At 44.2% G+C, this 27572-nt stretch overlaps 1 protein-coding gene across 1 annotated transcript in view; it reads left to right on the top strand.

The window, feature by feature from the left end:
• PDE4B (phosphodiesterase 4B) overlaps positions 1–27572 on the top strand; it is a 559327-nt gene that overhangs the window by 81222 nt on the left and 450533 nt on the right. Inside the window, exons 2-3 of the mRNA XM_068239291.1 lie at positions 9470–9569; positions 16312–16544. Of these exons, the coding sequence (XP_068095392.1) occupies positions 9528–9569; positions 16312–16544 (275 nt within the window). The 5' untranslated portion in view covers positions 9470–9527. The remainder of the gene's footprint in view (positions 1–9469; positions 9570–16311; positions 16545–27572) is intronic.

The raw sequence follows: 27572 nt of genomic DNA, 5'->3' as shown, positions 1-27572 counted from the left end.
TTCTATGTTCTTATGGTACATATGTTTTTACTTTGATATTCTTGTCAACAGCAGTCTTTTGTTAGTTTGTGACTTTTGTACTTTCTAACTGTTCAATGGTATGAATTCTTTTTACAGATGTCAATACTTGTGCCTTATAATATAACTAGTTGACCCAAGCCCTTTTAACAACGGGCTCTAGGTCTGCCCGCGCACACGCCCGCCCGCTTTACTGGCCCCGTCCGCAAATCCCAACACCTGTTTAGGTCCGTGCTGCGCACATGCGCAGTAGCTAAAAGCACGGACCCAGCTACACAGAGACAGCACACGCAGGGACATGGGGGTTTTATTATAGAGGATAATATTTCAATATACTTCGAAAATCGTGGTTTTTGTTAAATGTTATGTACTCCATACAGGAGTTGTATCAATGTAATTGACGAACAACCACATTAAAATGTTTTGAAAAGAAAGAATAACAAGGAACACATTAATAAAAAGCAAAAGACTAGGAAGGCAGTATAACAAGTGGCACCATTCTAAAGGGTTGTGTAATAATGAGTACTGTTATAGGGGAGCACTAGAATTGTGGGGTCTGTAGCAAGAAACACTTGTATGTGCTACTATAAGAGGAAGCACTGTAAGCAGGAAACAAGGAATTTTATTATTTATATAGTGCTGACATCTTCTGCAGCGCTGTACAGAGTATATTGGCTTGTCACTTGACTGTCCCTCAAAGGCTTACAATCAAATCCCTATCGTAATCATATGTCTATGTATTGTATAGTGTGTATTGTAGTCTAGGGCCAATTTAGGGGAAGTCAATTAATTTGTCTGTATGTTTTTTGGGATGTATGAGGAAACCGGAGTGCCCAGAGGAAACCCACACAGACACTGGGAGTATGTACAAACTCCATGCAGATAGTGCTTTAGCTGGGATTTGAACCAAGGACTCAGCGTTGCATGGTGAGAGTGCAAATCACAAAGCCACTATGCTGCCCATTGGTGTAGTGGAGGCTAAACAACAAGGCTGCTACAATGAAAACTACTTTTAAAGACCACCCCCTCCTCCCCAATGCAGGGGTTCCTTGAGATCCAAAAATTAAAAAATGATTTGAACAGTTCCTCCAGGGTGAAAAGGTTGAGAGAGGCTGCTAAAAGCTTGATAGTGTTTGAGCATGCTGGAGAGCCATACCTGATCACTATTATCCTCACTGCAGGCACCTGCAGCCCACTCTCACTGATCATCCACCCTTCACCTGACTCCCCTCTCCCCTCGAGCAGAATAAAGAGCCAAACGCCACATTTGTACAGGAAAAGATACAGACACTATTGAATGTCTCCATTTAGCTTAACTCTTTATTACCAGTCATTTTACTCCTTCCTTATTTGAATAGCTACAAACTGGCAAGCTCTAGTGTATTTTTTCTTACTTAACCAATTAAGGTGAGCTCCAAGCTATTCTCCAGGCCCGTCACACAGGTCAGCGGGCAGGACGTGGGTGTGTTGTTTGTCAGTAGCAAACCGCCTCATTCTGACAACGAGTCCATTCTCTCATTAAAATAATCCCTCCGAGACTAATTGGTCACAATTCACTTCCAGAATCACAATTTCCGCCATTGAAAAAAAATATTAGGTCCGTCCCTCTGAGACCTTTCCAGGAAAATTCTGTGCCAATTACAGCAGACATGCTGGCTTGGAGGGACCCGTCTGGGCACAAAAAGGCACAGATATCAGATTGCTTTAACCTACAGGAACTGAGCCATTAGTGGTATATTGAGGTCATTTGTGAGCGATCATAAAGCGCTAGATTCTGTACTCTGGTGGATCGTTCTGTCTTACTCTGAGCTGCAGGTAAAATGTTAGCGGACATGGAAGTATTAGGGGTTCAGCAGAGCAATTCTTTATCTTTACGAGACATTAGGGCCAGTTTGCTTGGCTGAGGCCAAACTCTTTTATGCTACCGGGCAGGAAAGCAATTCACATAATTTGCTGTCAATTAGGCATTGTGTTTTGAGTCCTACGGGGATACCCTGCGGTAAATGCCAGTAACAGATGCCGAGAGACTGTTATGAAATTGGAAACTTAATTCTTAAAGGGTACCTGAGATGGGCATGTAAGAAAAAATATACATACCTGGTGCTTCCTCCAGCCCCTTCCAGGCTAATCACTCCCTCACAGTCCTTCTGCGTCGTCTGGAACTTCAGCATTCTGCACTGTCTGGCCTGGCAGGTTCTAGCTCCGAGGCAACAGTAACTCGGGGACCCTCCAGACCAAACCCTCCTGACTGCGTCCATCACTGCACTGCCGTTGGCACCCCCCCCCCCCCAGTATACAGTGCCAGATGTGCCTCCAGGGTTAGGTAGCCTCCCCCTCAGTATACAGTGCCAGATGTACCCCCAGGGTTAGGTAGCCCCCCTCAGTATAGATAGCCAGATGTGCCCCCAGGGTTCGGTAGCCCCCCTCAGTATAGATAGCCAGATGTGCCCCCAGAAGACGGTAGCCTTCCCCTCAGTATACAGTGGTTTGCAAAAGTATTCAGCCCCCTTGAAGTTTTCCACATTTTGTCATATTACTGCCACAAACCTGAATCAATTTTATTGGAATTCCACATGAAAGACGAATACAAAGTGCTGTACAAATGAGAAGCGGAACGAAAACCATACATGATTCCAAACATTTTTTACAAATAAATAACTGCAAAGTGGGGTGAGTGTAATTATTCAGCCCCCTTTGGTCTGAGTGCAGTCAGTTGCCTATAGACATTGCCTGATGAGTGCTAATGACTAAATAGAGTGCACCTGTGTGTAATCTAATGTCAGTACAAATACAGCTGCTCTGTGACGGCCTCAGAGGTTGTCCAAGAAAACATTGGGAGGAACAACACCATGAAGTCCAAAGAACACACCAGACAGGTCAGGGATAAAGTTATTGAGAAATTTAAAGCAGGCTTAGGCTACAAAAAGATGTACAAAGCCTTGAACATCCCACAGAGCCCTGTTCAAGCGATCATTCAGAAATGGAAGGAGTATGGCACAACTATAAACCTACCAAGACAAGGCCGTCCACCTAAACTCATAGGCCGAACAAGGAGAGCGCTGATCAGAAATGCAGCCAAGAGGCCCATGGTGACTCTGGACGAGCTGCAGAGATCTACAGCTCAGGTGGGGGAATCTGTCCGTAGGACAACTATTAGTCATGCACTGTACAAAGTTGGCCTTTATGGAAGAGCAGCAAGAAGAAAGCCATTGTTAACAGAAAAGCATAAGAAGTCCCGTTTGCAGTTTGCCACAAGCCATGTGGGGGACACAGCAAATATGTGGAAGAAGGTGCTCTGGTCAGAGGAGACCAAAATTGAACTTTTTGGCAAAAATGCAAAACGCTATGTGTGGCGGAAAACTAACACTGCACATCACTCTGAACACACCATCCCCACTGTCAAATATGGTGGTGACAGCATCATGCTCTGGGGGTGCTTCTCTTCAGCAGGGACAAGGAAGCTGGTCAGTGTTGATGGGAAGATGGATGGAACCAAATACAGGGCAATCTAGGAAGAAAACCTCCTGGAGTCTGCAAAAGACTTGAGACTGGGGTAGAGGTTCACCTTCCAGCAGGACAACGACCCTAAACATAAAGCCAGGGCAACAATGGAATGGTTTAAAACACAACATATCTATGTGTTAGAATGGCCCAGTCAAAGTCCAGATCTAAATCCAATAGAGAATCTGTGGCAAGATCTGAAAACTGCTGTTCACATACACTGTCCATCTAATCTGACTGAGCTGGAGCTGTTTTGCAAAGATGAATGAGCAAGGATTTCAGTCTCTAGAGGGACACAGCTGGTAGAGACATACTCTAAAAGACTGGTAGCTGTAATTGCAGCAAAAGGTGGTTCTACAAAGTATTGACTCAGAGGGCTGAATAATTACGCACACCCCACTTTGCAGTTACTTTTTTAAAAATGTTTGGAATCGTACGATTTTCGTTCCACTTCTCATGTGTACACCACTTTGTATTGGTCTTTCACGAGGAATTCCAATAAAATTGATGTTTGTGGCAGTAATATGACAAAATGTGAAAAACTTTAAGGGGGCCTAATACTTTTGCAAACCGCTGTACATAGCCAGATGGTCCTCCAGGGTTAGGTAGCTCCCCCTTCAGTATACATAGCCAGATTGTCCTCCAGGGTTAGGTAGCTTCCCCCTTAGTATACATAGCCAGATGTGCCTCCATTGTTAGATAGCCTGCCCTTCAGTATACATAGCCAGATGTGCCCCCGGGTTAGGTAGCCTCCTCCTTAGTATAGATAGCCAGATGTGCCCCCAGGGTTAGGTAGCCCCCCCCCCCCCAGTATATTTAACCAGATGCGTCCCCTGGGATTAGATAGCTCCCCCAGTATAGCAAGATGTGCCACCTAAGAATTAAATTGCTTCCCCCCTCCAGTTTATATAGCCAGATGTGCCCCCAAGGATTAGGTAGCCTCCACCAGTACATATGTGCCCCCCTACAGATTAGGTAGCCTTCCCAGTACATATGTGCCCCTGACACAGATTTCCTGACCGCGGGATTCCTCACTCGCAGCTGTGCAGTGCCGATGGGTACACACCCCCTCCTCAGTGGAAGTGATGTCACTATAGGTTAGAGCCAATCGCTAACACATTGCGGGAGGACTGCCTCCCTTCAGCAGCAGCTGATGAAGGGAGGCGGTCCTCCCGAATCACGTTAGCACCAATCCTAAGGAACGATGTTAAAGGAAAATTAACTTACAACATGAGACGTCTCCAATTCGTGCCAATGAAAATGAAATCTTTATTTACTCAGCCGAGGACTTTCTCACAGCCAGCATATAAAAACCGCAGCTAACACAGCTCAGCTCAGCAGGAGAAAGTGTTTTTTTCCTGGTGTGCAGAGTCTTTTTAAACCCTAATTAATATGATAAAATATTTCTCCTTTCAGGCAGTTCTTTCTGGTAAGTGTCCAATCAGCATCATATCAAGGTTACTCAGTCCTCCTCTCTTGGGCGGGGTTACTTGACTTCTCTCTATCCTCCATGAAAGTGAAAGTCAACTTTGGAGGAAGTCTTCTGAAGTCAGTTCCTTGTTTAGTTTCTCAAAGTCAGACCTGCCCTCAGAATCTGGTTCAAACTGCTTCTCAAAGAGTTGTTTCTTTGTGCCTAGTACAACATGACACGAGGGGGAAGGGAGGTCGTTCTGGAATTCCACTGCAAAGGACATAGGAAACTGTGCACAGTAAATGGTTCAAAAACATATATAACATATATTCAGTGATATTGTGATAACTCTTTATTTAAAGTGTCATTCTAGCACACTGGTCTGATTATATAAATGTGATTCTTATAGCCACGTGAAACTATAAAAAGTATACCATGAGATTAAGATTTAGGGCTGGTGCATGCCAAGAGCGTTTCTGAGCGCTTTTTAAAACGCTAGCACTTTGAAAAGCGCTTGCCTAATGTACTTGTATGGGATGAGCGATGTGATTTTTTTTTTTTTTTTCCTAAATGCAAATGCGGGTCCTGCAGCATTTTGGAGGCGATTCAGCCTCAATGTTAAGTATAGAAAAGTGAAAAATCGCTCTAAAAAATGCTACCACAGATCGATTTTTCTTTTCTTTTTTTTTTTTTTCCAAGCATTTTTTTTCCAAAAGCTGTTCACATCCTGTACAAAAAAATCTCTACACCAGAATGCTCCAAAAATTGCTAGGCATTACTAGAAAATCGCTAGGCACATGCCTGGAATAGAAAAATTGCTTCTGCGTAATATGTTGGCGCTTTATAAATACAATGAATAAAAATGCGTAGGGCTCTTTCACACTAGAGCCCTTTTTCTGCGTTTCAACGCAAAGTCGTCCATAGACTTTCATTTTTCCTTTCACACCCGACGCAGCGTTTCGGTGCGTTGCGGTATGACGCACCCGGGAGCTTTTTATCGTTGGGAGCCGGCATTTTCCCTTCGGGTGAATTAATAGCTACCGCCACTGATTACATCGCACCGCAGCATCCCGATGACACGCCGCAGGCTATTCAACACGTGCAGGAAACGGCTCCTGCACGCGTTGGTAGATGTGAAAGAGGCCTTTGCGTTTATTACGCTAGCGATTTTTGGTGTGCACTAAAAAATATTTTTTCCTACATATGCAAACATTCTTTTTCAGTGCAGTGAGGCGATGGGTGTGAATGGTATGACACATGTAAAATGTAAAGTAAAAACAATATAAAACAATATTCAACCTGACACAGGTTGAATATTGTTTTTATTTTACAATATATATTGCAGTGTTTCGGCCATGATGTGGTGAAACAAGGATTTGCATCATGGGTGTGCAGAAACTGTGTGATGCTATTTATTAGTATACTGTAACCCCAAAGCAGCAAATATAGCCAACTATGACCATTAAATAATAAATGTAGCAACAGTTACCCCAGACACCAGAAAATAAACGCAGTGAGGGCAGCTTTTCACAAGAAAATAAACGCAATGAGGGCAGCTTTTCACCAGAAAATAAACACAATGAGGGCAGCTTTTCACCAGAAAATAAACACAATGAGGGCAGCTTTTCACCAGAAAATAAACACAATGAGGGCAGCATTACACCAGAAAATAAATGCAATGAGGGCAGCTTTTCACCACAAAATAAACGCAATAAGGGCAGCTTTTCACCTGCAAAAAAAATAATAATAATTTACTCACCTGACAGAAGTCTCATCTCCCGGCCGGCCTCTGGCGCGCAGCTCCCTGGACTATCCTCCTGCAGTCTCCCGCGCTGGAATGGAATAGCAGGGCTACGGGAAGATGGCGCCCGAAGCCCTGTACTGGAGACACAAATAGTCTCCAGTACAGGGCTTCGGATGCCAACTTCCCGTAGCCCTGCTCTACCTGCCGGAAGACTATGCAGGCTGGAGCGGGGCTGCGGGCTATGAACTGGCGCGGCATCTATTCAGACGCTGCGGTCAGTTCAATGCGGTGGCCAGATGAGCAGCGATGGCGTGACTGCAGATGAGGCTATGCATGCCGTGTCTGGCACGCGTGCCATAGGTTCGCCATCGCTAGTCTAGGGAAACCCTATCCCAATATAGCAGGTGATTTATCAAGTTAAACGCTGACTTGCCTCTACTTTCAAAATGCTGATACTGTTGCTGAGGAATGTTGGCCCATGCTGACCTAATGGCAGCTCTAAGTTGAATCAGATTGGATGGTGGCGTTTCCAAACTTTAAAGTGATCATTCGACTTCGTCCCACAAATGCTAAATAGGATTGAGGTCAGGGGACTGAGCTGGCCATGGAAGCAGGTTTAACTGCAATTGATGTCCTTAACCTCCTTAGCATTCTGGACGCCGAAGGGTGCCGCTCAGGCCCTGGTGGACGGATTTAAAATTTTTTTTTTTTTTAAACCTGCAGCAAGCACCTTGCTTGCTGCGTGTTGTAGACGCTCGCCTTCGATGCGCCGCTCTCTGCCGCGTAACGAGCGCCAACCCCCAGACCCCGTGCGCTGCCTGGCCAATCAGTGCCAGGCAGCGCTGAGGGGTGGATCGGGACTCCCTATGACGTCACGACGTTGATGACGTCATTCCGGTCGTCGCTATGGCGACGGGGGAAGCCCTGACGGAGATCCCGTTCAGAACGGGATCTCCTGAAGGCCATCATCGCCGGCGGCGATCGGAAGGGTGGGTGGGATTCCGCTTGGAGGGGGGTATCATGTAGCTAGCGCTAGGCTAGCTACATGATTAAAAAAAAAAATTAAGTGTAAAAAAACCATGCGCAGCCGTGCGGCTGCGCATTATCAGAACGCTAGGGAGGTTAAAGCAATTTGAGACTGATGGAGCATGGTGGTTGATAGATTGGTAGAATGACCCACGGTAGGTGTCTTTTCTTACTTTTCTGTGATACCAAAGGCACTCTTGATGGTCTCCTGCTGCTAAAGCACATCCTTTGCAAAGTGTCTTGTTGTGCATATACTTTGCGATGCACTGCAGGGTGGGCCAATGGCCTCAATTCACTAAGCATTATCAAACACTTTATCAAACTATTGATAATTATCGATAAAAAATATGATAAATATTTAGCACTTTAGTGAATTCAAAATTAGATTTTAGTCATGAGGTAAATTATCAAATGTTCGATAAAGTGTTTGATAAAGCTTAGTGAATTGAGGCCAATGTAGTTAGATACTAGATTTGAAATTAACATCTTGAAGTGTTGAGCTTATTCAGTTTGCATTTCATGTTGCTGAGACTATTCCACTATAGCAGGGCATCTCCGGTGAGAATTTCATAGTTGATCCAGCAAACCGGGACTGATTAATGAAAAATAATGTTATTAGGTGGTTGGGAGGCACGACCCTCACATTCGGTTATTATCAGGATTGTTGAGAGTTCGCTGCTTGTCAGCAGCGTACTTGGAGGGGAGCAGCACCCATGATTGCAGGGGGCCCCAGAACTTGGGGGGGTTGTCCAACTAGGGGACTATACTTCAGATCAGGTGTTTTTGTAGCTACACTTATTATGGGTGCAATCATGATGGCCACACTGGTTCTATGGCCCTTGTGAGATGGGCCCAAAGCCCATGAAGGGCAAAAAGAGGAGGCAAGGGAAAGGGTGTGAAAGTGTGTATGTGGGGGGCATCAACGTTTCGCTGGGGGCCCCATGAATAGTAGTTACACCATTGTATATGGTTTCAACAGCAAGTTGTTTTGTTTTTGTATCAGAAAAATAGTGTGAGCAAAGTGCGCTCCTCCTGTTATCAATGTGCAGTACAACAAAGTTTCCAGTTATAAACAAGCTACTACTTCACCTTTTTTATAGGCAAATGCAGGGGGGGGATTACAGCTGCCCAGAATTCCCCCCCCCCCCCTCAGATCAGGGCAGGTGCAGTGTCTGGGGACAGGCAGAGACACCAAAATATCTGCAGGTATCCTACACCTCACAACACTGCCCCCCCCCCCCTTTCTTTCCCTGCCACAGTTGACTTTGAATGGAGCAGCAATGTGTGTACAGAGCATGGAGCAGCTCTGGGGAACTTAACAGAGTCAGGTATGAGCACAGCTCTGTGCCCTGCTGTGTGAATGATTTGCTTTCCCCTTCATTACCAATGTCGACTGTCTCATTATTATCTGTATCCAAACTGCTCCTGATCAATCCTGTTGTCGGTCGTTCGGACGAGAAATTGCATTATGTGTACCCAGCATGATGTCCTACCATAGTATTATACTGTATTGTGCGTGGCTGAGGGAGACCATTCAGGAATCCCCCCTTTAAAAATCTTGTATTTGCCCCTGCCTCTAGGGTACACGCCCTTTAAAATGTTCAGACCTTAAAAATACACAGTCCCTTACTTATACAGTATATGACTCATATTATGGATTTGGTGCTTAGCAAAGGTGAACACCAGCACCAACAAATACAATCCAGCACCAATAATGTGATGCAATAACGGCATTTGATTACATCTAATATATTTTGACTTTTTGCTAGGTGTGGATTTGTCTCTGGAAATTGATTGTGACTGTATGAAAGTTTTCCAGAAGATACAATGAAGAAGAGCCAGAGTGTGATGACCGTCACAGCAGAAGAGGTAAAATTTCTTCCGTCTCACTGTGTGTCAGCACCGCTACTACTATGGGCTCCGTTCACTGCACCGCTACTACTATGGGTTCCATTCACAGCACCGCTACTACTATGGGTTCCATTCACAGCACCACTACTACTATGGGTTCCATTCACAGCACCACTACTACTATGGGTTCCATTCACAGCACCGCTACTACTATTGGTTCCATTCACAGCACCGCTACTACTATTGGTTCCATTCACAGCACCACTACTACTATTGGTTCCATTCACAGCACCGCTACTACTATGGGTTCCATTCACAGCACCACTACTACTATTGGTTCCATTCACTGCACCGCTACTACTATGGGCTCCATTCACTGCACCGCTACTACTATGGGTTCCATTCACAGCACCGCTACTATGGGTTCCATTCACAGCACCGCTACTATGGGTTCCATTCACAGCACCGCTACTACTATGGGTTCCATTCACAGCACCGCTACTACTATGGGTTCCATTCACAGCACCGCTACTACTATGGGATCTATTCACAGCCCTGCTACTATGGGTTCCATTCACAGCACCGCTACTACTATGGGTTCCATTCACAGCACTGCTACTATGGGTTCCATTCACAGCACCGCTACTACTATGGGCTCCATTTACTGCACCGCTACTACTATGGGCTCCATTCACAGCACCGCTACTACTATGGGTTCCATTCACAGCACCGCTACTACTATGGGTTCCATTCACAGCACCGCTATTACTATAGGTTCCATTCACTGCACCGCTACTACTATGGGTTCTATTCACTGCACCGCTACTACTATGGGTTCTATTCACTGCACCGCTACTACTATGGGTTCTATTCACTGCACCGCTACTACTATGGGTTCTATTCACAGCACCGCTACTACTATGGGTTCCATTCACAGCACCGCTACTACTATGGGTTCCATTCACAGCCTCGCTACTACTAGGGGTTCCATTCACAGCCCCGCTACTATGGGTTCCATTCACAGCCCCGCTACTACTATGGGTTCCATTCACAGCCCCGCTACTACTATGGGTTCCATTCACAGCCCCGCTACTATTATGGGTTCCATTCACAGCCCCGCGACTACTATGGGTTCCATTCACAGCCCCGCGACTACTATGGGTTCCATTCACAGCCCCGCGACTACTATGGGTTCCATTCACAGCACCGCTACTATGGGTTCCATTCACAGCACCGCTACTATTATGGTTTCCATTCACAGCACCGCTACTACTATAGGTTCCATTCACAGCACCGCTACTACTATTGGTTCCATTCACAGCATCACTACTACTATGGGTTCCATTCACAGCACCGCTACTATGGGTTAGTAGAAGTCTTTGTAAGGACTCAGGGACACAAGTACTTTCAAAAACTGCCATACTTCCAAAGACTGCTGAGGAGTCCTGAAGAAGTGTAACTTCACTGGGGGACAGCGGTGGTGGAACGAGGCGACTGAGAGGACTGGGAAGGCTCTAAGGCCCCTTTTACACTTAAAGTGGACCCAAATTAAAAATACAAGATTTCAGAAATAAAATCTCTTTTATAAATTATAATAATAAATAGCAGCCTTTTTTCAGCTGGATGATGAAAAATATAAAATATGTTACATTTATTGGAGGACCCCCTCCCTTCCTTTTATATTGCCGGCAGACTGGTGGAGTTGATAAAAACAAAACACAGGCTGCTACTAATGATGTCACTGGGGAGGTGATCTCAGCTTGTGTGAGATTTCACATAGACGATGCCCCTGTGGGGGAGGGTAGCTGATGACAAACACACCCATGATCTAAAACCTCCTACTAAGCTCAGAAGTAATGGCTGCCACCTGTATAATCCTAGTTATGCAAAGAGAAGGGTGAAAAGCATGCCCTAAAATGCTCATAGGCTTGAAGGAGTGTTTATATATTTAATGTATGTGTCAGAGTGGTGCAACTAAATATTTTGAATTTAAAAATATGTTTGGTTTGGGTCCGCTTTAATCAGTTGCGCTCAGTTATAACTGAAAGAAAACTGATTTTGAAAGTAATGCCCATGTTTTCCTACGGCACAGTTCACGCTATACGTGTTTTAACTGAAATAATTTTTACAATGCACTGCTATGAAAAACTGGTACTAACTCATACTAATGCATACTCATACTAACACACACTAACTCATGCCAACGCATTAAGTGGTGTAAAAGGGCCCTAAGGGATCCAGAGCCTTCCCTTCTAACTAAGTTTCTACCTCTTCTTTTTTTTTTTTTTTTTCTTCTTCTTTTTTAGTGCCGCTTCAGATTTGCATTAAAGGGAACCTGAAGTGAGAGTGATATGAAGGCTGCAATATTTATTTCTTTGTAAACAATACCAGTTTCCTGTCAGTCTTGTTGATCTTCTGGAGCCTCATCTGCATATGCTTGTTCAGGGTCTATGGCTAAAAGTATTGGAGACACAGGATCAGGAGGGCTGCCAGGCAACTACTATTGTTCAAGTAACTGGTTCACGGTCCTGGAACTCCCACAGGGAAACTATCCCTGGTGTTGCCGGTGCTACACCTCACTCCGGTCACTCTCCTGAGTAAGAACGTAGAATATCAGTGAAGAGGCGGCACACAAATGGCTTGCTAATAAAGCGTATATTGATGGTGAAGCAGCACTACATGTTATGAACCTTCACGGTTCTTCATCAGGTGTAAAATGAATCCCAACACCACACTTACATTTATAGTGGCATAGAGACCACACCCCTTAAACAAAGGACGTGGTAATCACTACCTAGACAAAGGCCACTCCTTCCTGCCACAATTGCACTTATATCCCAACCCCCTGACTATATACATCACCACATATAAATATTCTTTTCAAATAATTACATAGTATAATGAATAATTTATGAATATATGATTAACGGCATTCCTATCAGGGCTACCAATATAGTAAATATTGCAACTGACCGTACTCCTAGGGCACTCCACCAGGGCTACCCATAAATATCGACCTAAAACAAGAAAGGGGAATCATGTAACAATAATCACTAACCATTATATCACACTGCTTAAAATTGCCATCACTGAACGGTAAAAATTTACACAAAACGTTTCTATTGCACATGCTCGTTTATCCTTACAAAAAACATTTCCATTGCACATGCTCGTTCATCCCTCTAGGATGTACTACATCCAAATAGCTGATCCAACGTGCTTCTTTTTGGAGTAATAATTTCTCTTTATCTCCCCTACATGATTGTACATCTAAAGCATCCAGAACTAGCCATCTTAACTGTGAGGGCCAGTGTCTCGCATCACGAAAATGTCTAGACATTGAAGTCTCATAGCTCACTTTTCCTTCCAGAAACCTGCTGATAAAACGCCTATGTTCCTGAATTCGTACTCGTACTGCCCGTGTGGTCATGCCAACATACATCATGCCACACGGGCATTTCAAACCATAGACCACATGTGTGGTACCACAGTTGAATCTCCCTGGGCTCCATTTACTGCACCGCTACTACTATGGGCTCCATTCACAGCACCGCTACTACTATGGGTTCTATTCACAGCACCGCTACTATGGGTTCCATTCACAGCACCGCTACTATGGGTTCCATTCACAGCACCGCTACTACTATGGGTTCCATTCACAGCACCGCTACTACTATGGGTTCCATTCACAGCTCCGCTACTATGGGTTCCATTCACAGCCCCGCTACTACTATGGGTTCCATTCACAGCACTGCTACTATGGGTTCCATTCACAGCACTGCTACTATGGGTTACATTCACAGCACTGCTACTATGGGTTCCATTCACAGCACCGCTACTATGGGTTCCATTCACAGCACCGCTACTACTACTACGGGTTCCATTCACAGCACCGCTACTACTATGGGTTCCATTCACAGCACCTCTACTATGGGTTCCAATCACAGCACCGCTACTACTATGGGTTCCATTCACAGCACCGCTACTACTATGGGTTCCATTCACAGCACCGCTACTACTATGGGTTCCATTCACAGCACCGCTACTATGGGTTCTATTCACAGCACCGCTACTATGGGTTCCAATCACAGCACCGCTACTACTATGGGTTCCATTCACAGCGCCGCTACTATGGGTTCCATTCACAACACCGCTACTACTATGGGTTCCAATCACAGCACCGCTACTACTAGGGCTTCCAATCACAGCACAGCTACTACTAGGGGTTCCATTCACAGCACCGCTACTACTAGGGGTTCCATTCACAGCACCGCTACTACTATTGGTTCCATTCACAGCATCGCTACTACTATGGGTTGCATTCACAGCACCGCTACTATGGGTTAGTAGAAGTCTTTGTAAGGACTCAGGGACACAAGTACTTTCAAAAACTGCCATACTTCCAAAGACTGCTGAGGAGTCCTGAAGAAGTGTAACTTCACTGGGGGACAGCGGTGGTGGAACAAGGCGACTGAGAGAGGACTGGGAAGGCTCTAAGGCCTCTTTTACACTTAAAGGGGCACTACAGCGAAAAACTGTAAAATTTAAAATATGTGCAAACATATACAAATAAGAAGTACATTTTTTCCGGTGTACAATGAGCCATAAATTACTTTCCTCCTATGTTGCTGTCACTTACAGTAGGCAGTAGAAATCTGACAGAAGTGACAGGTTTTGGACTAGTCCATCTCTTTATAGGGGATTCTCAGGGATTTATTTATTTTCAAAAGCACTTAGTGAATGGCAGTTGCTCTTTCCAACTGCAAAAAAACTGTGTAGGGAGCAGGGAAGCTGGCCAGCATGATTGTTTAAATCCTTTTTAGGGAATATCTTTATAAAGAATAAAAGCCTTGCTGAGAATCCCCTATGAAGAGATGGAATAGTCCAAAACCTGTCACTTCTGTCAGATTTCTACTGCCTACTGTAAGTGACAGCTACATAGGAGAAAATTAATTTATGGCTCATTTTACTCTGGTAAAAAACGTACTTCTTATTTGTATAAGTTTGCACATATTTTAAATTTTACAGTTTTTCGCTGTAGTGTCCCTTTAAAGTGGACCCAAATTAAAAATACAAGATTTCAGAAATAAAATCTATTTTATAAATTATAATAATAAATAGCAGCCTTTTTTCAGCTGGATGATGAAAAATATAAAATATGTTACATTTATTGGAGGACCCCCTCCCTTCCTTTCATATTGCCGGCAGACTGGTGGAGGTGATAAAAACAAAACACAGGCTGCTACTGATGATGTCACTGGGGAGGTGATCTCAGCTTGTGTGAGATTTCACAGACGACGCCCCTGTGAGGGAGGGTAGCTGATGACAAACACACCCATGATCTAAAACCTCCTACTAAGCTCAGAAGTAATGGCTGCCACCTGTATAACCCTAGTTATGCAAAGAGAAGGGTGAAAAGCATGCCCTAAAATGCTCATAGGTTTGAAGGAGTGTTTATTTTTTTAATGTATGTGTCAGAGTGGTGCAACTAAATATTTTGAATTTAAAAATATGTTTGGTTTGGGTCCGCTTTAATCAGTTGCGCTCAGTTATAACTGAAAGAAAACTGATTTTGCAAGTAATGCCCATGTTTTCCTACGGCACAGTTCACACTATACGTGTTTTAACTGAAATAATTTTTACAATGCACTGCTATGAAAAAACTGGTACTAACTCATACTAATGCATACTCATACTAACACACACTAACTCATGCCAACGCATTAAGTGGTGTAAAAGGGCCCTAAGGGATCCAGAGCCTCCCTTCTAACTAAGTTTCTACCTCTTCTTCTTCTTCTTCTTTTTTTTTTTTTTCTTTTTAGTGCCGCTTCAGATTTGCATTTAAGGGAACCTGAAGTGAGAGTGATATGAAGGCTGCAATATTTATTTCTTTGTAAACAATACCAGTTTCCTGTCAGTCTTGTTGATCTTCTGGAGCCTCATCTGCATATGCTTGTTCAGGGTCTATGGCTAAAAGTATTGGAGACACAGGATCAGGAGGGCTGCCAGGCAACTACTATTGTTTAAAAGGACAGGAAATATGGCTGCTTCGATATCACTCTCACCTCTGGTTCCCTTTTAAAGGCAGGACTCTCTCTCCTTGTGTTATTGTATGTATTATTTTGTATATCTTTATTACTCCTCTCTGTACAGTTTAAGAAGTATGCTGCTCTAGTGTGCATGAGTTTTCCTCACTATGGCCTAGTGCACACCATAGCGTTTCGGCTGTGGTTTGCGATCCGCTTGCGGGTGCGGATCCGCTTGGGTAATGTATTTCAATGGGCTGGTGCACACCAGAGCGGGAGGCGTTTTGCAGAAACGCATACTCCCGGGCTGCTGCAGATTTTGGATTGCGGATGCGTTTCTGCCTCAATGTTAAGTATAGGAAAAACGCAAACCGCTCTGAAAAACGGCACTTCAGAGCGTTTTGCCAGGCGGTTTTTGTTACAGTAGCTGTTCAGTAACAGCTTTACTGTAACAATACATGAAATCTACTACACCAAAAACGCTTCCCAAAACCGCAAAATGCTAGCTGAAATGCTACAGAAAAAGAAGAAAAAGCGTTTCAAAATCTGCTAGCGTTTTGCGGATCTGCTAGCGTTTTTTGGTGTGCACCAGGCCTGATTGTGCAATTGGATGTACTATGCATTGTCTGTTGTACTGTGCCACAGAATATGTTGCCACTATATAAAGCAATACTTATAATTATTTTGTGAAAGTCTGAATGAATCTGTTGTCAGTTTCTCCTTTTTCTCCCCAGGATGTGCAGGACTTGTCAGAGTGTTTCCTCAGTAAATCCTACAGCTCGTACGGGTATAACATTGGAATCGATTTGTGGAAAGGAAGGCGATTTTGCTCCGGGGCACTGCAGTTGCCCCCTCTTCATCAGCGCCAGGTGAGGAGGGCGAGAACCCCGGATTTCATTCACCGACCTACAACATTACCGCTGGTTCCATTGCCAAGGATTGCTGTCACACCGGTGGAGAAGGACAGGTAAGTGCTGACAATAAATACAGTAAAGAATATCACCTGGAGCAATCACTCTTCCATAGTCTTAGGATCGATTATGGTGTTTTTTTTAACCTGATTTACTGCATAACTAAGTTGCCACATCAGTTACAGAATCATGTAGCTGTTTGGGTGAACACCTACACAGAGCAGAGCTCATTCAGTATGATAAGTGAGTGGGGCTAAAACCTACCACACTCTGCTTAAAGAACCAGTATCCCAAGGAAATTGTGAAATTTACTTATAAGAAGTACATTCCTCCCAGATTAAATGCATTTTAAATGACTTTTCTTTTATGTTGTCACTTGCAGTAGGTAGTAAACAGCTGACAAGTTTTGGACTAGTATTTCTCCTTTAGGGGGATTCTCAGGGATTTCTTTATTTTTGCAGAATGGCAGTTGCTCAGTCCAACTGACAAAAAAAAGTTGTAAGTAGGGAGGCTGGCTGGCTGACATCTTTGTATAAATCCTTTCCAGGTAGTGCTTTTGTAAAGAATAAGGAAAAAAACTGAGAGTCCCCCATGAGGAGAAATGTTGAACAGATGTATAGTATTATGTTATAACTTACAAAACAATATGTGTGGCCTGAAACACACCAAAGGAGTTTTTCTGAGCGTTTTGAGTTTTTAAATCTGCTGCTAATGTTATCCTATGTGTCTGTGCACACTGGAGCAATGAGGTTTTGTAAAAAAAACCCATAGCATTACATTGGGAAGAGCTTTTGAAACCTCTAAAAGCTCTTCCCAATGTAATGCTATGGGGTTTTTTACAAAACCTCATTGCTCCAGTGTGCACAGACACATAGGATAACATTAGCAGCAGATTTAAAAACTCAAAACGCTCAGAAAAACTCCTCTGGTGTGTTTCAGGCCTGTCAATGTATTTCTTTGTGTATTCTGGCAATTCTGTTTTGAATGGACCAAAGTGGAACCAAACTTTTGCACAGTACATATTGAAAAGTCTTAAAGTGTACCTGAGACGGGGGGTGGGGGAAAAATTGATACATAATCACGTTATGGAAAAACGCAATACAATCAAAAATCACTGCAATGTCGCACAAAAAAAGCTAAAGAAAAAAATTACAATCTGCTTTGTAACGGAAATACTGTAGACCCGTAGATCCTTTGCTGCATGCAATTACAAATACAGTTGCAGCACAGTGATGTAATGACTGTTCAGTGATATGCAAATAATTCTGAAAATATGCAAATTTATGGTAAGGGCTCCTTCCCCAACTAATGCTGCCAGCACCTGTAAATATAAAGACAGGAGTCATAAAATAAGGACTAGGATGAGGGTGCCCATACATTTACTCTTTAAGTGGACCTGAACTCTTGCACAGGCCAAAAGGAAAACAGAAAAATGCACTCTGTATATATTTAGAGCATTTAGCCTGTCCAATTCCCCCTCATCTGTGACTAAACACAAGTTGTAATGTGATCTCTCAGCTGTGTCAGCCGGTTGCCTCGGCAGAGCAGCTAATGTGTAAACACAGGATATTAACCCTATGTCTGCTTCCATGAATGCTGGAAGTGGACACGCTGTTTTTTTTTTTTTTTTTTTTGTTTTTTTTTGCTGGATTTGTACCAGCTGTAACAAAGAAATGTTGTTCTTTAAAGGTTATTTTGCTGTTGCTTATCTTTTAGAGCAGATAGGAAGTTTTGAGTTCAGGTCCGCTTAGAGTAAACATAAAGAATGAATCTGGCAAAGATCGATGCCACAACACAGCCACCCAATCAATCATTTTGATCGATTTCCCAACAAAATCGATCCTAAGGGTTTAATTGGGTGCGCAACGATAATAGGGTTTGTTGTCCTGACGACTTTCAGACCTGAAGGACCCTGAGCCGGTCTCCCCCAAGTGTATGTGTTGCAGGCTTACCTATCACTGTGGTGTGACTCCTCCCCTCCTTCTGTGTCCAGCATCTTTCTCCATTGGTCTGATGTCACTACATGCGGCTATGTCACATGGTACAGATGCCCTGGTGGCAATCCAAAAAGACACCGGAGGAGGCACGTCAGGTGACAGGTGAACACTCACAATGTGGGGACATTGAACTGCAGGGGAGGGGCATGCGGTGCTAGGACGATTTCTAGATGTTCGTGATTTGTACTGAAAGTGATATACTGTACAGTCAAGTGGTCCCAGTTATGAATAAGCCAAAGGGGTAAAATTCAACATTACCGACAGCTATACACACCACGAGTCAATGTACAGCTGATCAGGTAAATGATTATCTGTCCGACATACAGTTTCCCAGACTGCTGCCAGAACACAGCAGGACCCTCAATGCGGATATCACTGTAAACAAAATTACGGCTGCTGTTCCATCACTAAAGTTTCACAAAACGCCTGGGATGGATGTTATACCAAGGGAATTTTGTAACGATTGTGGAACTTTCTTCGTGATCAGCGCACAACGCGTGCGCTGATACGGCGGAAATCCTCCACAAGCGTATATTTGCAGGCACCCAGCAAAAGGTGCTACGCACCCGTAGAGGGAAATTCCTGTCGGCAGATGGCGCTGGGGAGTGCAGAGGAACCAATCCTCTGTACCTCCACAAATGCCCGACAGGAATTGTCCGAAGCGCAGAACGCAATCGCAAGAGAGGCGATTGCGAATGAGAACGAGCAAAGGGACAGGTTGTATGTGTGTGCGCCAACCTAGTCGCCACCCCGCGACAGTGCACACACAACAGCAGATATGAAACAGGAACGCGATCGCGAGAGGTGCGATCGCCAGACGTGACACAAGGCAGATCAGAACAGAATACGAGGATAGCAAAGGCACAGAAAATCATACAATGAGGAGGTGCAGAAAATAACAAACGCTAGCTAACCGCGAACACCGCACTCATTCGCAACAGTGCACGCGGTTATGCGCGGTCTCCACGTGATAAGCACAATAGAGACAAGCACGCCTAACTAACCATCGACAGACAAACAAGAAACAGAGGACGCGAACGCTTGCTTAACGGTTACCTCACCGAGCCTTCAGCAAGCGGTCGTAGCAGACAAGACAGACACACGAAAACAGGGACAAGTGAGAGATAGGATCCACAGCACTAGCGCGAAGCGAGTGCGATCCAGGTACAGAGTAGCAGAACAGAAGCATCCACAGCACTAGCGAAAAGTGGCTAGCGCGATCCCAGGAGACAGAACAGAAGGATCCACAGCGCTAGCGAAAGGTGGCTAGCGCGATCCCAGGAGACAGAACAGAAGAGATAGCTGGTAGCAACCGCTGCACCAGCTATACTCCAAGAACAGAGATCAGAACCATTTCCTGTCGACCACCGCTGGGACAGGACAACAGCAACAAAACAAACAAACAGATAAACAGTCCTAACTGCATTAGGGAATCTGCCTAGCACAGTTTCCAGGAATTACTCTAAGCTGATCTTCAAACAAAGAGCATGGCTGACACTCTCCAGAGTGTTTCACAGGAAGACTCCTTATGAACAGCCAAGCATTGTGGGAAAGACATAGTACTTATAGTACACGCCTCCAATGAATGTGGCCAGGCAATTTGCATGACAACGTATGCAAATTCCTCTGCAAGCACAAGCTGCAAAACTGACAGAAGCTCTTCTTTCCAGAGTCCTGCAGCATGCAAACCTACACAATGGTCAAAAAGCTGCCTGCCTGCACAGGCAGCTGAGCAAATCATCACAAATTTTTTAAGAAGTATGCGGATCATTCAGCTCCAGTAGTATTGAAGTCAGCTGAGGAGTCTAATCGCTTGCCCAAGTCCATGCAGGAGGCCCTAATTGTTGTTATACCCAAGAAGGGGAGGGATCCAATGCTTTGCTCCTCCCACTGCCCGGTCTCTTTGCTCAATATGAATGCAAGGGTCTTTGCTCAAGTACTGGCGAACCACCTGAAACAAGTCTTGGAAACTTTAAAACATCCTGCTAACCAATCCGATTTGATTAATGAAATCGATCCAATTTTCTTGTCAATACCATCAATCTGATTGGATTGTTTAGGAGATTTTTGGCCCCAAGTGGTCCGAAACGATCATTTCCATTTGTTCATCCGAATAATCATTTGTAAGCAATCGTTCGCTGAATTAGAACGTTAATGGCCACACTTAGGCTTAAGATCTAGGCACACATCAGCAGGAATGCCCCTTTTATCCCCTCCCCATTAATGTTAAAGTGAACCTCCGGACTAAAAATCGACTCAGCAGCACTGAAAAGGGGGATGGGGGGGGGGGGGGGGGGTCAGTCCCTGTCCCTGTGACTGCAGTGCTGCCCACAGGTGTGTGTGTGTGTGTGTGTAACCTTCCCTTTCTCTGCTATCCAGATGAGGTGTTTTTGTGGCTACATGCTATAGGTGTGAAGATCCTGATGGCCACAATTTTTTTTATGAGCCTTGTCAGGTAGACCCCCCCCCCCCCCCCCCCCCGGCTGTGAGGGTCACCAGTAAGGGCTTGTTTCCATATGTGAGCTTTCAGTCGCGCTCATGGAAATGTGATTGCAGGGACATCAGAGAGTGCACAGACTGCACTGACTGCTGTTTCCATACATGTGCTGCGATTCACTACTGAACCGCAGCACATGGTTGCACACATTTCGCGATCCCATTCAGTATAATAAATGTGATTGCAAGCAGCGCCCCCTGGGGAGTCACTGAGCGCACAGCTCTGCATTGCTTAAACGACCTCGGTCGCGACAATATTAAAATTTTAAATATATGTAAATGTATACAATTAACAAGTGTGTTTCTTCCAGAGTAAATTGAGCCATAAATTACTTCTCCTATGTTGCTGTCACTTACAGTAGGTAGTAGAAATCTGACAGAACTGACAGGTTTTGGATTAGCCCATCTCCTCATGGGGGTTTACAGGAATTTCTTTATTTTCAAAATGCACTTAGTGTATGGCAGTTGCTTTGTCCAACTGACAAAAAAGTGTACAATGAGCAGGGAGGCTGGTCAGCAAGTTTGTATAAATCTTTTTCACAAAGTGTCTTTATAAAGGATAAAGGCCATGGTGAGAATCCCCTATGGAGAGATGGACTAGCCCAAAACCTGTCGGTAATGTCAGATTTCTACTGCTTACTGTAAGTGACACCAACGTAGGAGAAACTTCATGTATGGCTCATTTTACTCTGCAAGAAATGTACGGTACTTCTTATTTGTATGTGTTTTCAATTTTAATATTTTCACGACAGTTCCTCTTTAAGTGGAAACGAGCCCTTAAAGGCAAAGGAAGGGTTGTGAACAATATCAAAGTTTTGCTGGAGGGAGGGCATGATTTGTAGTTACACCCCTGCCTGTGATGACAAGAAGATGCTCCTTGGATATATACATGGAGCTAAGGGGCCTATATATTAAAGCGGACCTGACCTCAGAACTTCCTCTCTACTCTAAAAGATAAGCAACACCATTATAACTTTTAAAGAAAAACATTTGTTACAGCTGATAGACACACTGCCGATTTATTGCAGGATTTGTATTTCCTGCTTTTATTGAAATTGGACAGGCTAAACTCTCTAAATACATACAAGGTGTATTTCTCTGTTTTCCTTCTCCTGTGCAAGAATTCAGGTCCACTTTAAAACCATTTACAGTTTTTCCCCCCCCTCTCACTATTGTTTCATGTAAATATGTGCATTTTATTACATCAATTATTTCTCCAAAGAATTTGGTTACCTCCCCCTCCCCCCCCCTCCTAATTTTTAACTATATGTGGAAATGGGTTACAGGCATTAGTGTAAATTAAATACTGCCAAAACTTTTAAAAATAGTAAAGGCTCAATAACAGCGGAATCTCACAGTTTTGAATTGGGGTGACACCATTTATTGGCTGGTTTGAAAAGACATGTCAGAATAATACAATAGTAGCTAGTGTTATTTTTAATTATCACCCATGATGGAGGCTCCTAACCCAATGGGTGAATAGAGAATAACGCTGCAGTGCAAAGTAATAAGCAGCCATTCAAAAATCAATTGTTTTCAAACACTTAAGCAGAATGATATAACTGCTAGACCTTAACTAGAAAACTGTAGACCCTTGCTCACCACTGGCTGGTAGCAAAGCCGCCACACAGTACATTATTCCTGCAGTGGAACCCTTTTTATTTTATTAAAGAGACTCTGTAATAAACGATAGTTCCCCTGGGGGATACTCACCACGGTCTGGATCCCATCGAGGCTTCCCCTGTCCTCCTCCGTCCCACGGTGGTCTCACTGCAGCCCACTGAGTGCACAGCTGACAATTTGTCAGGCTGTGCAATATTTACCTTTCCCTGTTCCAGCGGGGGCGCTGTTGCGGCTCTCGGCTCTGAAATAGCCGATCTCAGTCGGGTCCGCTCTACTATGCAGGCGCAGGAGACTTGCACCTGTGCAGTAGAACGGACCTAACTGTGATCAGCTATTTGGCCTGGTGCACACCAGAAGAGTTTTTCTGAGCGTTTTGAGTTTTTAAATCTGCTGCTAAGGTTATCCTATGTGTCTGTGCACACTGGAGCAATGAGGTTTTGTAAAAAACCCCATAGCATTACATTGGGAAGAGCTTTTGAAACCTCTAAAAGCTCTTCCCAATGTAATGCTATGGGGTTTTTTACAAAACCTCTTTGCTCCAGTGTGCACAGACACATAGGATAACATTAGCAGCAGATTTAAAAACTCAAAATGCTCAGAAAAACTCCTCTGGTGTGCACCAGGCCTTTCCGCCTATTTCAGATCCGAGAGCCGCTAATGCACCTGCGCTGGAGCCAGGAAGGTAAAAATTTATATGCCTAATGTGCAGAGGGGCACCGTGAGACCTCCGTGGGACACTGGATCCTATCGAGGCTTCCCCCATCCTCCTGAGGCTCCTGGGGGGAAGTTTTTAATGTTACAGATCCTCTAAGTAATTCAAAATGTGTATTAACTAAGAATGAGCTGGAAGGTGCTCGTTCATGCACTGCCCATTATCCCTCCTCCCCTCTCCACTGAACCGTACACACTGATTGGCTATTGCCAAGTCACATGTCTGTATAGTACTTGTTCCCCTGAATAGCTGATCGATGAATGATGAAGGTGAAAGTTATTTGCATTTGTATGCACCTTTAAGTTTATTACTTACTCCTTGAAAGACCCTCCTTCCAAACAAATTTCCTTAACAGATGCCGTGGGCATACATATAAGCATACCGACGGCTATTTGGTTAATCGGAGACACTTACCAGCCCCTTAAGTAATCGCTCCTGCTCCCGGGCTGGCTGCTATCCAATACATGGAATCGGTGACTTTGACATAAAGTTGCCCTCACTGTGACCCTGGAAGAGGAAACCTGCACGTCCTGTGGCTGTGGGTATGCTTATATGCATACCCACGGCGTCTGCTCACGGTCCCTTTAAAGGGAATCGGAAGCGAGAGGGATATGGAGGTTGCCATATTTATTTCCTCTTACACAATACCAGTTGCCTGGCAGTCCTGCTGATCCTCTGCCTCTAATAATTTTAGCCATAGACCCTGAACAAGCATACAGCAGATCCGTCGTTTCTGACATTGTCAGATCTGACAAGATTAGCGGCATGCTTGTTTCTGGTGTTATTCAAACACTACTGCAGCCAAAAAGATCAGCAGGGCTGCCAGGCAACTGATATTGTTTAAAAGGAAATAAATATGGCAGCTTCCAAATTCTTCTCACTTCAGTTGCCTTTTAATCCCCTGGAAAGTGAATCCAAGTAAAAACTTCAGGATACTTTAGGATTTTTATTAAGTGTTATGAAAAAAATATTATTCTTCTATAAAGTTCGTCCTGCTATGGCTGATCCTTTTAGAGCAGAGAAGTTGTTCTGAGTTTAGTTCCACTTTAAATGATTGTCTTTTATTTGGTATCTGAGTAGTTTACATACCTGAGATTTGAGCTGTCAGGAAATCCTGCTATTGTACAGTGTACTGGCTAACAATATAGATTACAATACTAAGCCTTTTGAGACAGCTCAAGTATTTCATCAGACCTGCTATTCTGAATAGCACACCTGGCACTATGTCCTCAGTTGTCTCATAAGCTTGTGGTTGTCATTTACTCAGCCAATCAGGGCTGGTCTAAGCAGCATGGGGTCCCCGGGGCAAAGGCAACCTGGGGCCCCCCTACACTAAGGCAAAGGTAACAGGTAGTCTCCCTTCCTAGGTAGCAAGGTGTCCCCTGTATAGGTATTATGTTTTCCCCAGTATAGGTAGTAAGGTGCCCCCAGTATAGGTAGTAAGGTGCCCCCAGACCTGCAGAGAAGTGCGAGACCCTAGAGCAGAGCAGCCACAGCAACCGCACGCTTAACTTCAAATGCAGGAAGTGACAAGTGATGTCACTTCCTCATGTCAAGTCTTCGGTACAGTGCGCTGCTCTGCCTCAGGTCCCGTGCTGATCGGTCAGTCGCCACACTGATCAGAGGGAAATGTGAAGGCAGCAGGATTAATGGCATTTTTAAAGAGGCAATTTTGGATGCCTGGTGGCCCATACAGACCCTGGGGCCCCTGGAGCAATTACCCCTTTGCCTATATTATAGTGCCGGCCCTGCAGCCAAGTAAAGGTATGTTTGACTATGTGTTCTCTACAGCTACTAATGGGTGACACGGTGTAACATTTTACTCTATGCATTAATAATGTTTGCTTTCCTCACTGAAAAATTGCAACACAGATTTTAAGTAAGGAAACCACTAATGCTAGCTGGATTCAAATTTAACGGTGCTTATCGTGCCCAAATTTACATGTCCCAGTGAGGGAACTTTCCCCACAGTATTGATTGTGACTCTCCCAGTATTCCCCCTCTCGCATCTACCCTATTATTAATTCTTGCTTAGTAGTTGTATGTATGATGTGTTAAGGCTACGTCCACATTTCAAATACAAAGTTTTTATGCAGAGTTCAGTTTAATACCCAATTAAACTCTTTGTACCACTTTCTGTTTATATATATATCTGTGATGCAAAATGCTATACTTGGCATGTCTGTAATGAGACATTTCACATAATAAACTCCAAGGGCTGGTTGACACTGTGAGTGATTGTGCTCAGTTTGCCGCCAGCAAATGGCAGTGCTACATAAGTGACCCCCTATGAGTGTGTTCTCACTGCAGCGTTTCAATTTTGAGAAAATAAAAAAATGTGCTGCCTGTACCATTGGTAGAGCATTTTTTTTTCTTAAAGGAATGTGCAAAAAACGCAATAGCATTTTGTAGTGTGAACTAGGCCTAAAGCTAAGAGTTCAGATATTTTCTCCTTTTCAAGTTTACTTTGAACAGCAATCTCTCTTGTGCCACTGGAGGGCAGCATTGCACCTTCTTATGATTTGTGTTGCACATGTCTCTTTATAGTACAGTAATATGCTTCCTGTATGTACTGTATGTACTCAAGTCTTCATGTTTGTGTCTGTGTTTGTGTCTAGCAAGGGCAGGGCCATTACTAGCTATTTAAAGTGTACCTGAGCCAAAGCTTGCATACAAAGGAGAGGGAAGCCTCAGGATCTTATTGAGGCTTCCCTCCCTGCTCTGATGTCCCCCGGTGCTTAGCGCGGCTCCCTGGAAGATTAAAGAGCATTGTAACCAGGGGCGTAGCTAGAAATCATGGAGCCCCATAGCAAAATGTTGCGCACCCCCAATTTTTTTTTAATAAGATTCCTTTGTTGTTTGGTACATCCCCCTCAAGTATAGGAAGCTAGAAATACCCCCAAGCATTAGGTCACCCTTAGTACAAGAAGACACATAAGTAACTATAGGTACCCCTAGTATAGGTATCCAGATTGGCTCCCTTAAAGTATAGTAAGCAAGATTATCACCCCTCCACTCAAAAAATATGGGTAGCCAGATTAGAAACCCCTCTAGTGACAAGCAAAGGCACTGTAGTCATGGAATCTCTGACACTAGGAGGAAGGAAGATTTAGTCAGTGGAGCCCATGGTGGTATGTAACTTATGTCCAATGCTTACTCTGCAATTAAAGAGGCTTACTGCGGGTCTTTCCATGAGGCTGAGACCACCAGGCCCACTTTGGCTATAGGCCCCATAGCAGCCTAAGAGGAGCTGCGTGGCCCCAAGGGGGGCTGCACTCATCAACGGGGGGGGGGGGCTTCAGACCACCAAAGGAAGCCTCAATAGGATCCTGAGGCTTCCCTCTCTTCAGGTGAGGATTTGGCTCAGGATTGCTTTAAGTGCAGTAGGCAGGACAACCCACTATCGCCCCCTATCCCTAAAGAATAACGAACTACAACAAAATATTCAGATTGCCCAAAAATTAAAAATACACTATTGCTTGAGGGCTTATTCACAGTGGTGCGTTAAAGTCACAATACAGCATTACAATGCAACGCAAAAAATAGGTGGTAATGCACATTAACTGCATTACCATCGCATAGTGTAGGTACAGTAAAGCATACAGGCAATGGAAAGTATCCTTCCCTGTACCTGGTAACGTGTGTGTTTAGAGGTAACGCACTGCAGCAGTGCGTTTGCACTGTGAACGCCCCATAGGATTAGCATTGCAGTGCGGTAAGCTGCGTTGTAAGACTTAATCACGCAGCTCCGCAATATCCCACTGTGAATGTAGCCCAATGGTTCAAGAAAAGATAACTCTCTGAGGAAATGAGGCAATTAGACAGCACAATATTTTGTGTAAATTGAATGCATATTCATACAGTTGAAGTATATTTGCATGCAACACAGGATCAGCTATTTAATTTTTTTTAATTTTTTTTAACCTTGTTGTGTTAATATGTATTTGGTTTGCTGTAATAAACTTTTGTGGTGATGTCTAATTGTCTCATTTCCTAAGGGAGTTATCTTTTCTTGATATTCTCTGAGGTGGATAGCACACTCGCTACAGGTGTTGCAGGTTCACCGTATATACTCGAGTATAAGCCGACCTTTTTGGGCCAAAAAAAGTTGCCCAAAAGTGGGGGTGTTTGCTTATACTCAAGTCACTACATCGGTCACCACTCCCGAGTCACCACCCCCCTTACTGTCATCAGTCGTTTGCTGGATGCAGTGCAGCTGTGCGCTTCCCCGAGTGGCCACCGTCTTATCCAGCATG

The sequence above is a fragment of the Hyperolius riggenbachi genome, chromosome 6 (assembly GCF_040937935.1).
Source record: "Hyperolius riggenbachi isolate aHypRig1 chromosome 6, aHypRig1.pri, whole genome shotgun sequence".
Lineage (NCBI taxonomy): Eukaryota > Metazoa > Chordata > Amphibia > Anura > Hyperoliidae > Hyperolius > Hyperolius riggenbachi.
This window is presented reverse-complemented; position numbering and strand designations above follow the sequence as displayed.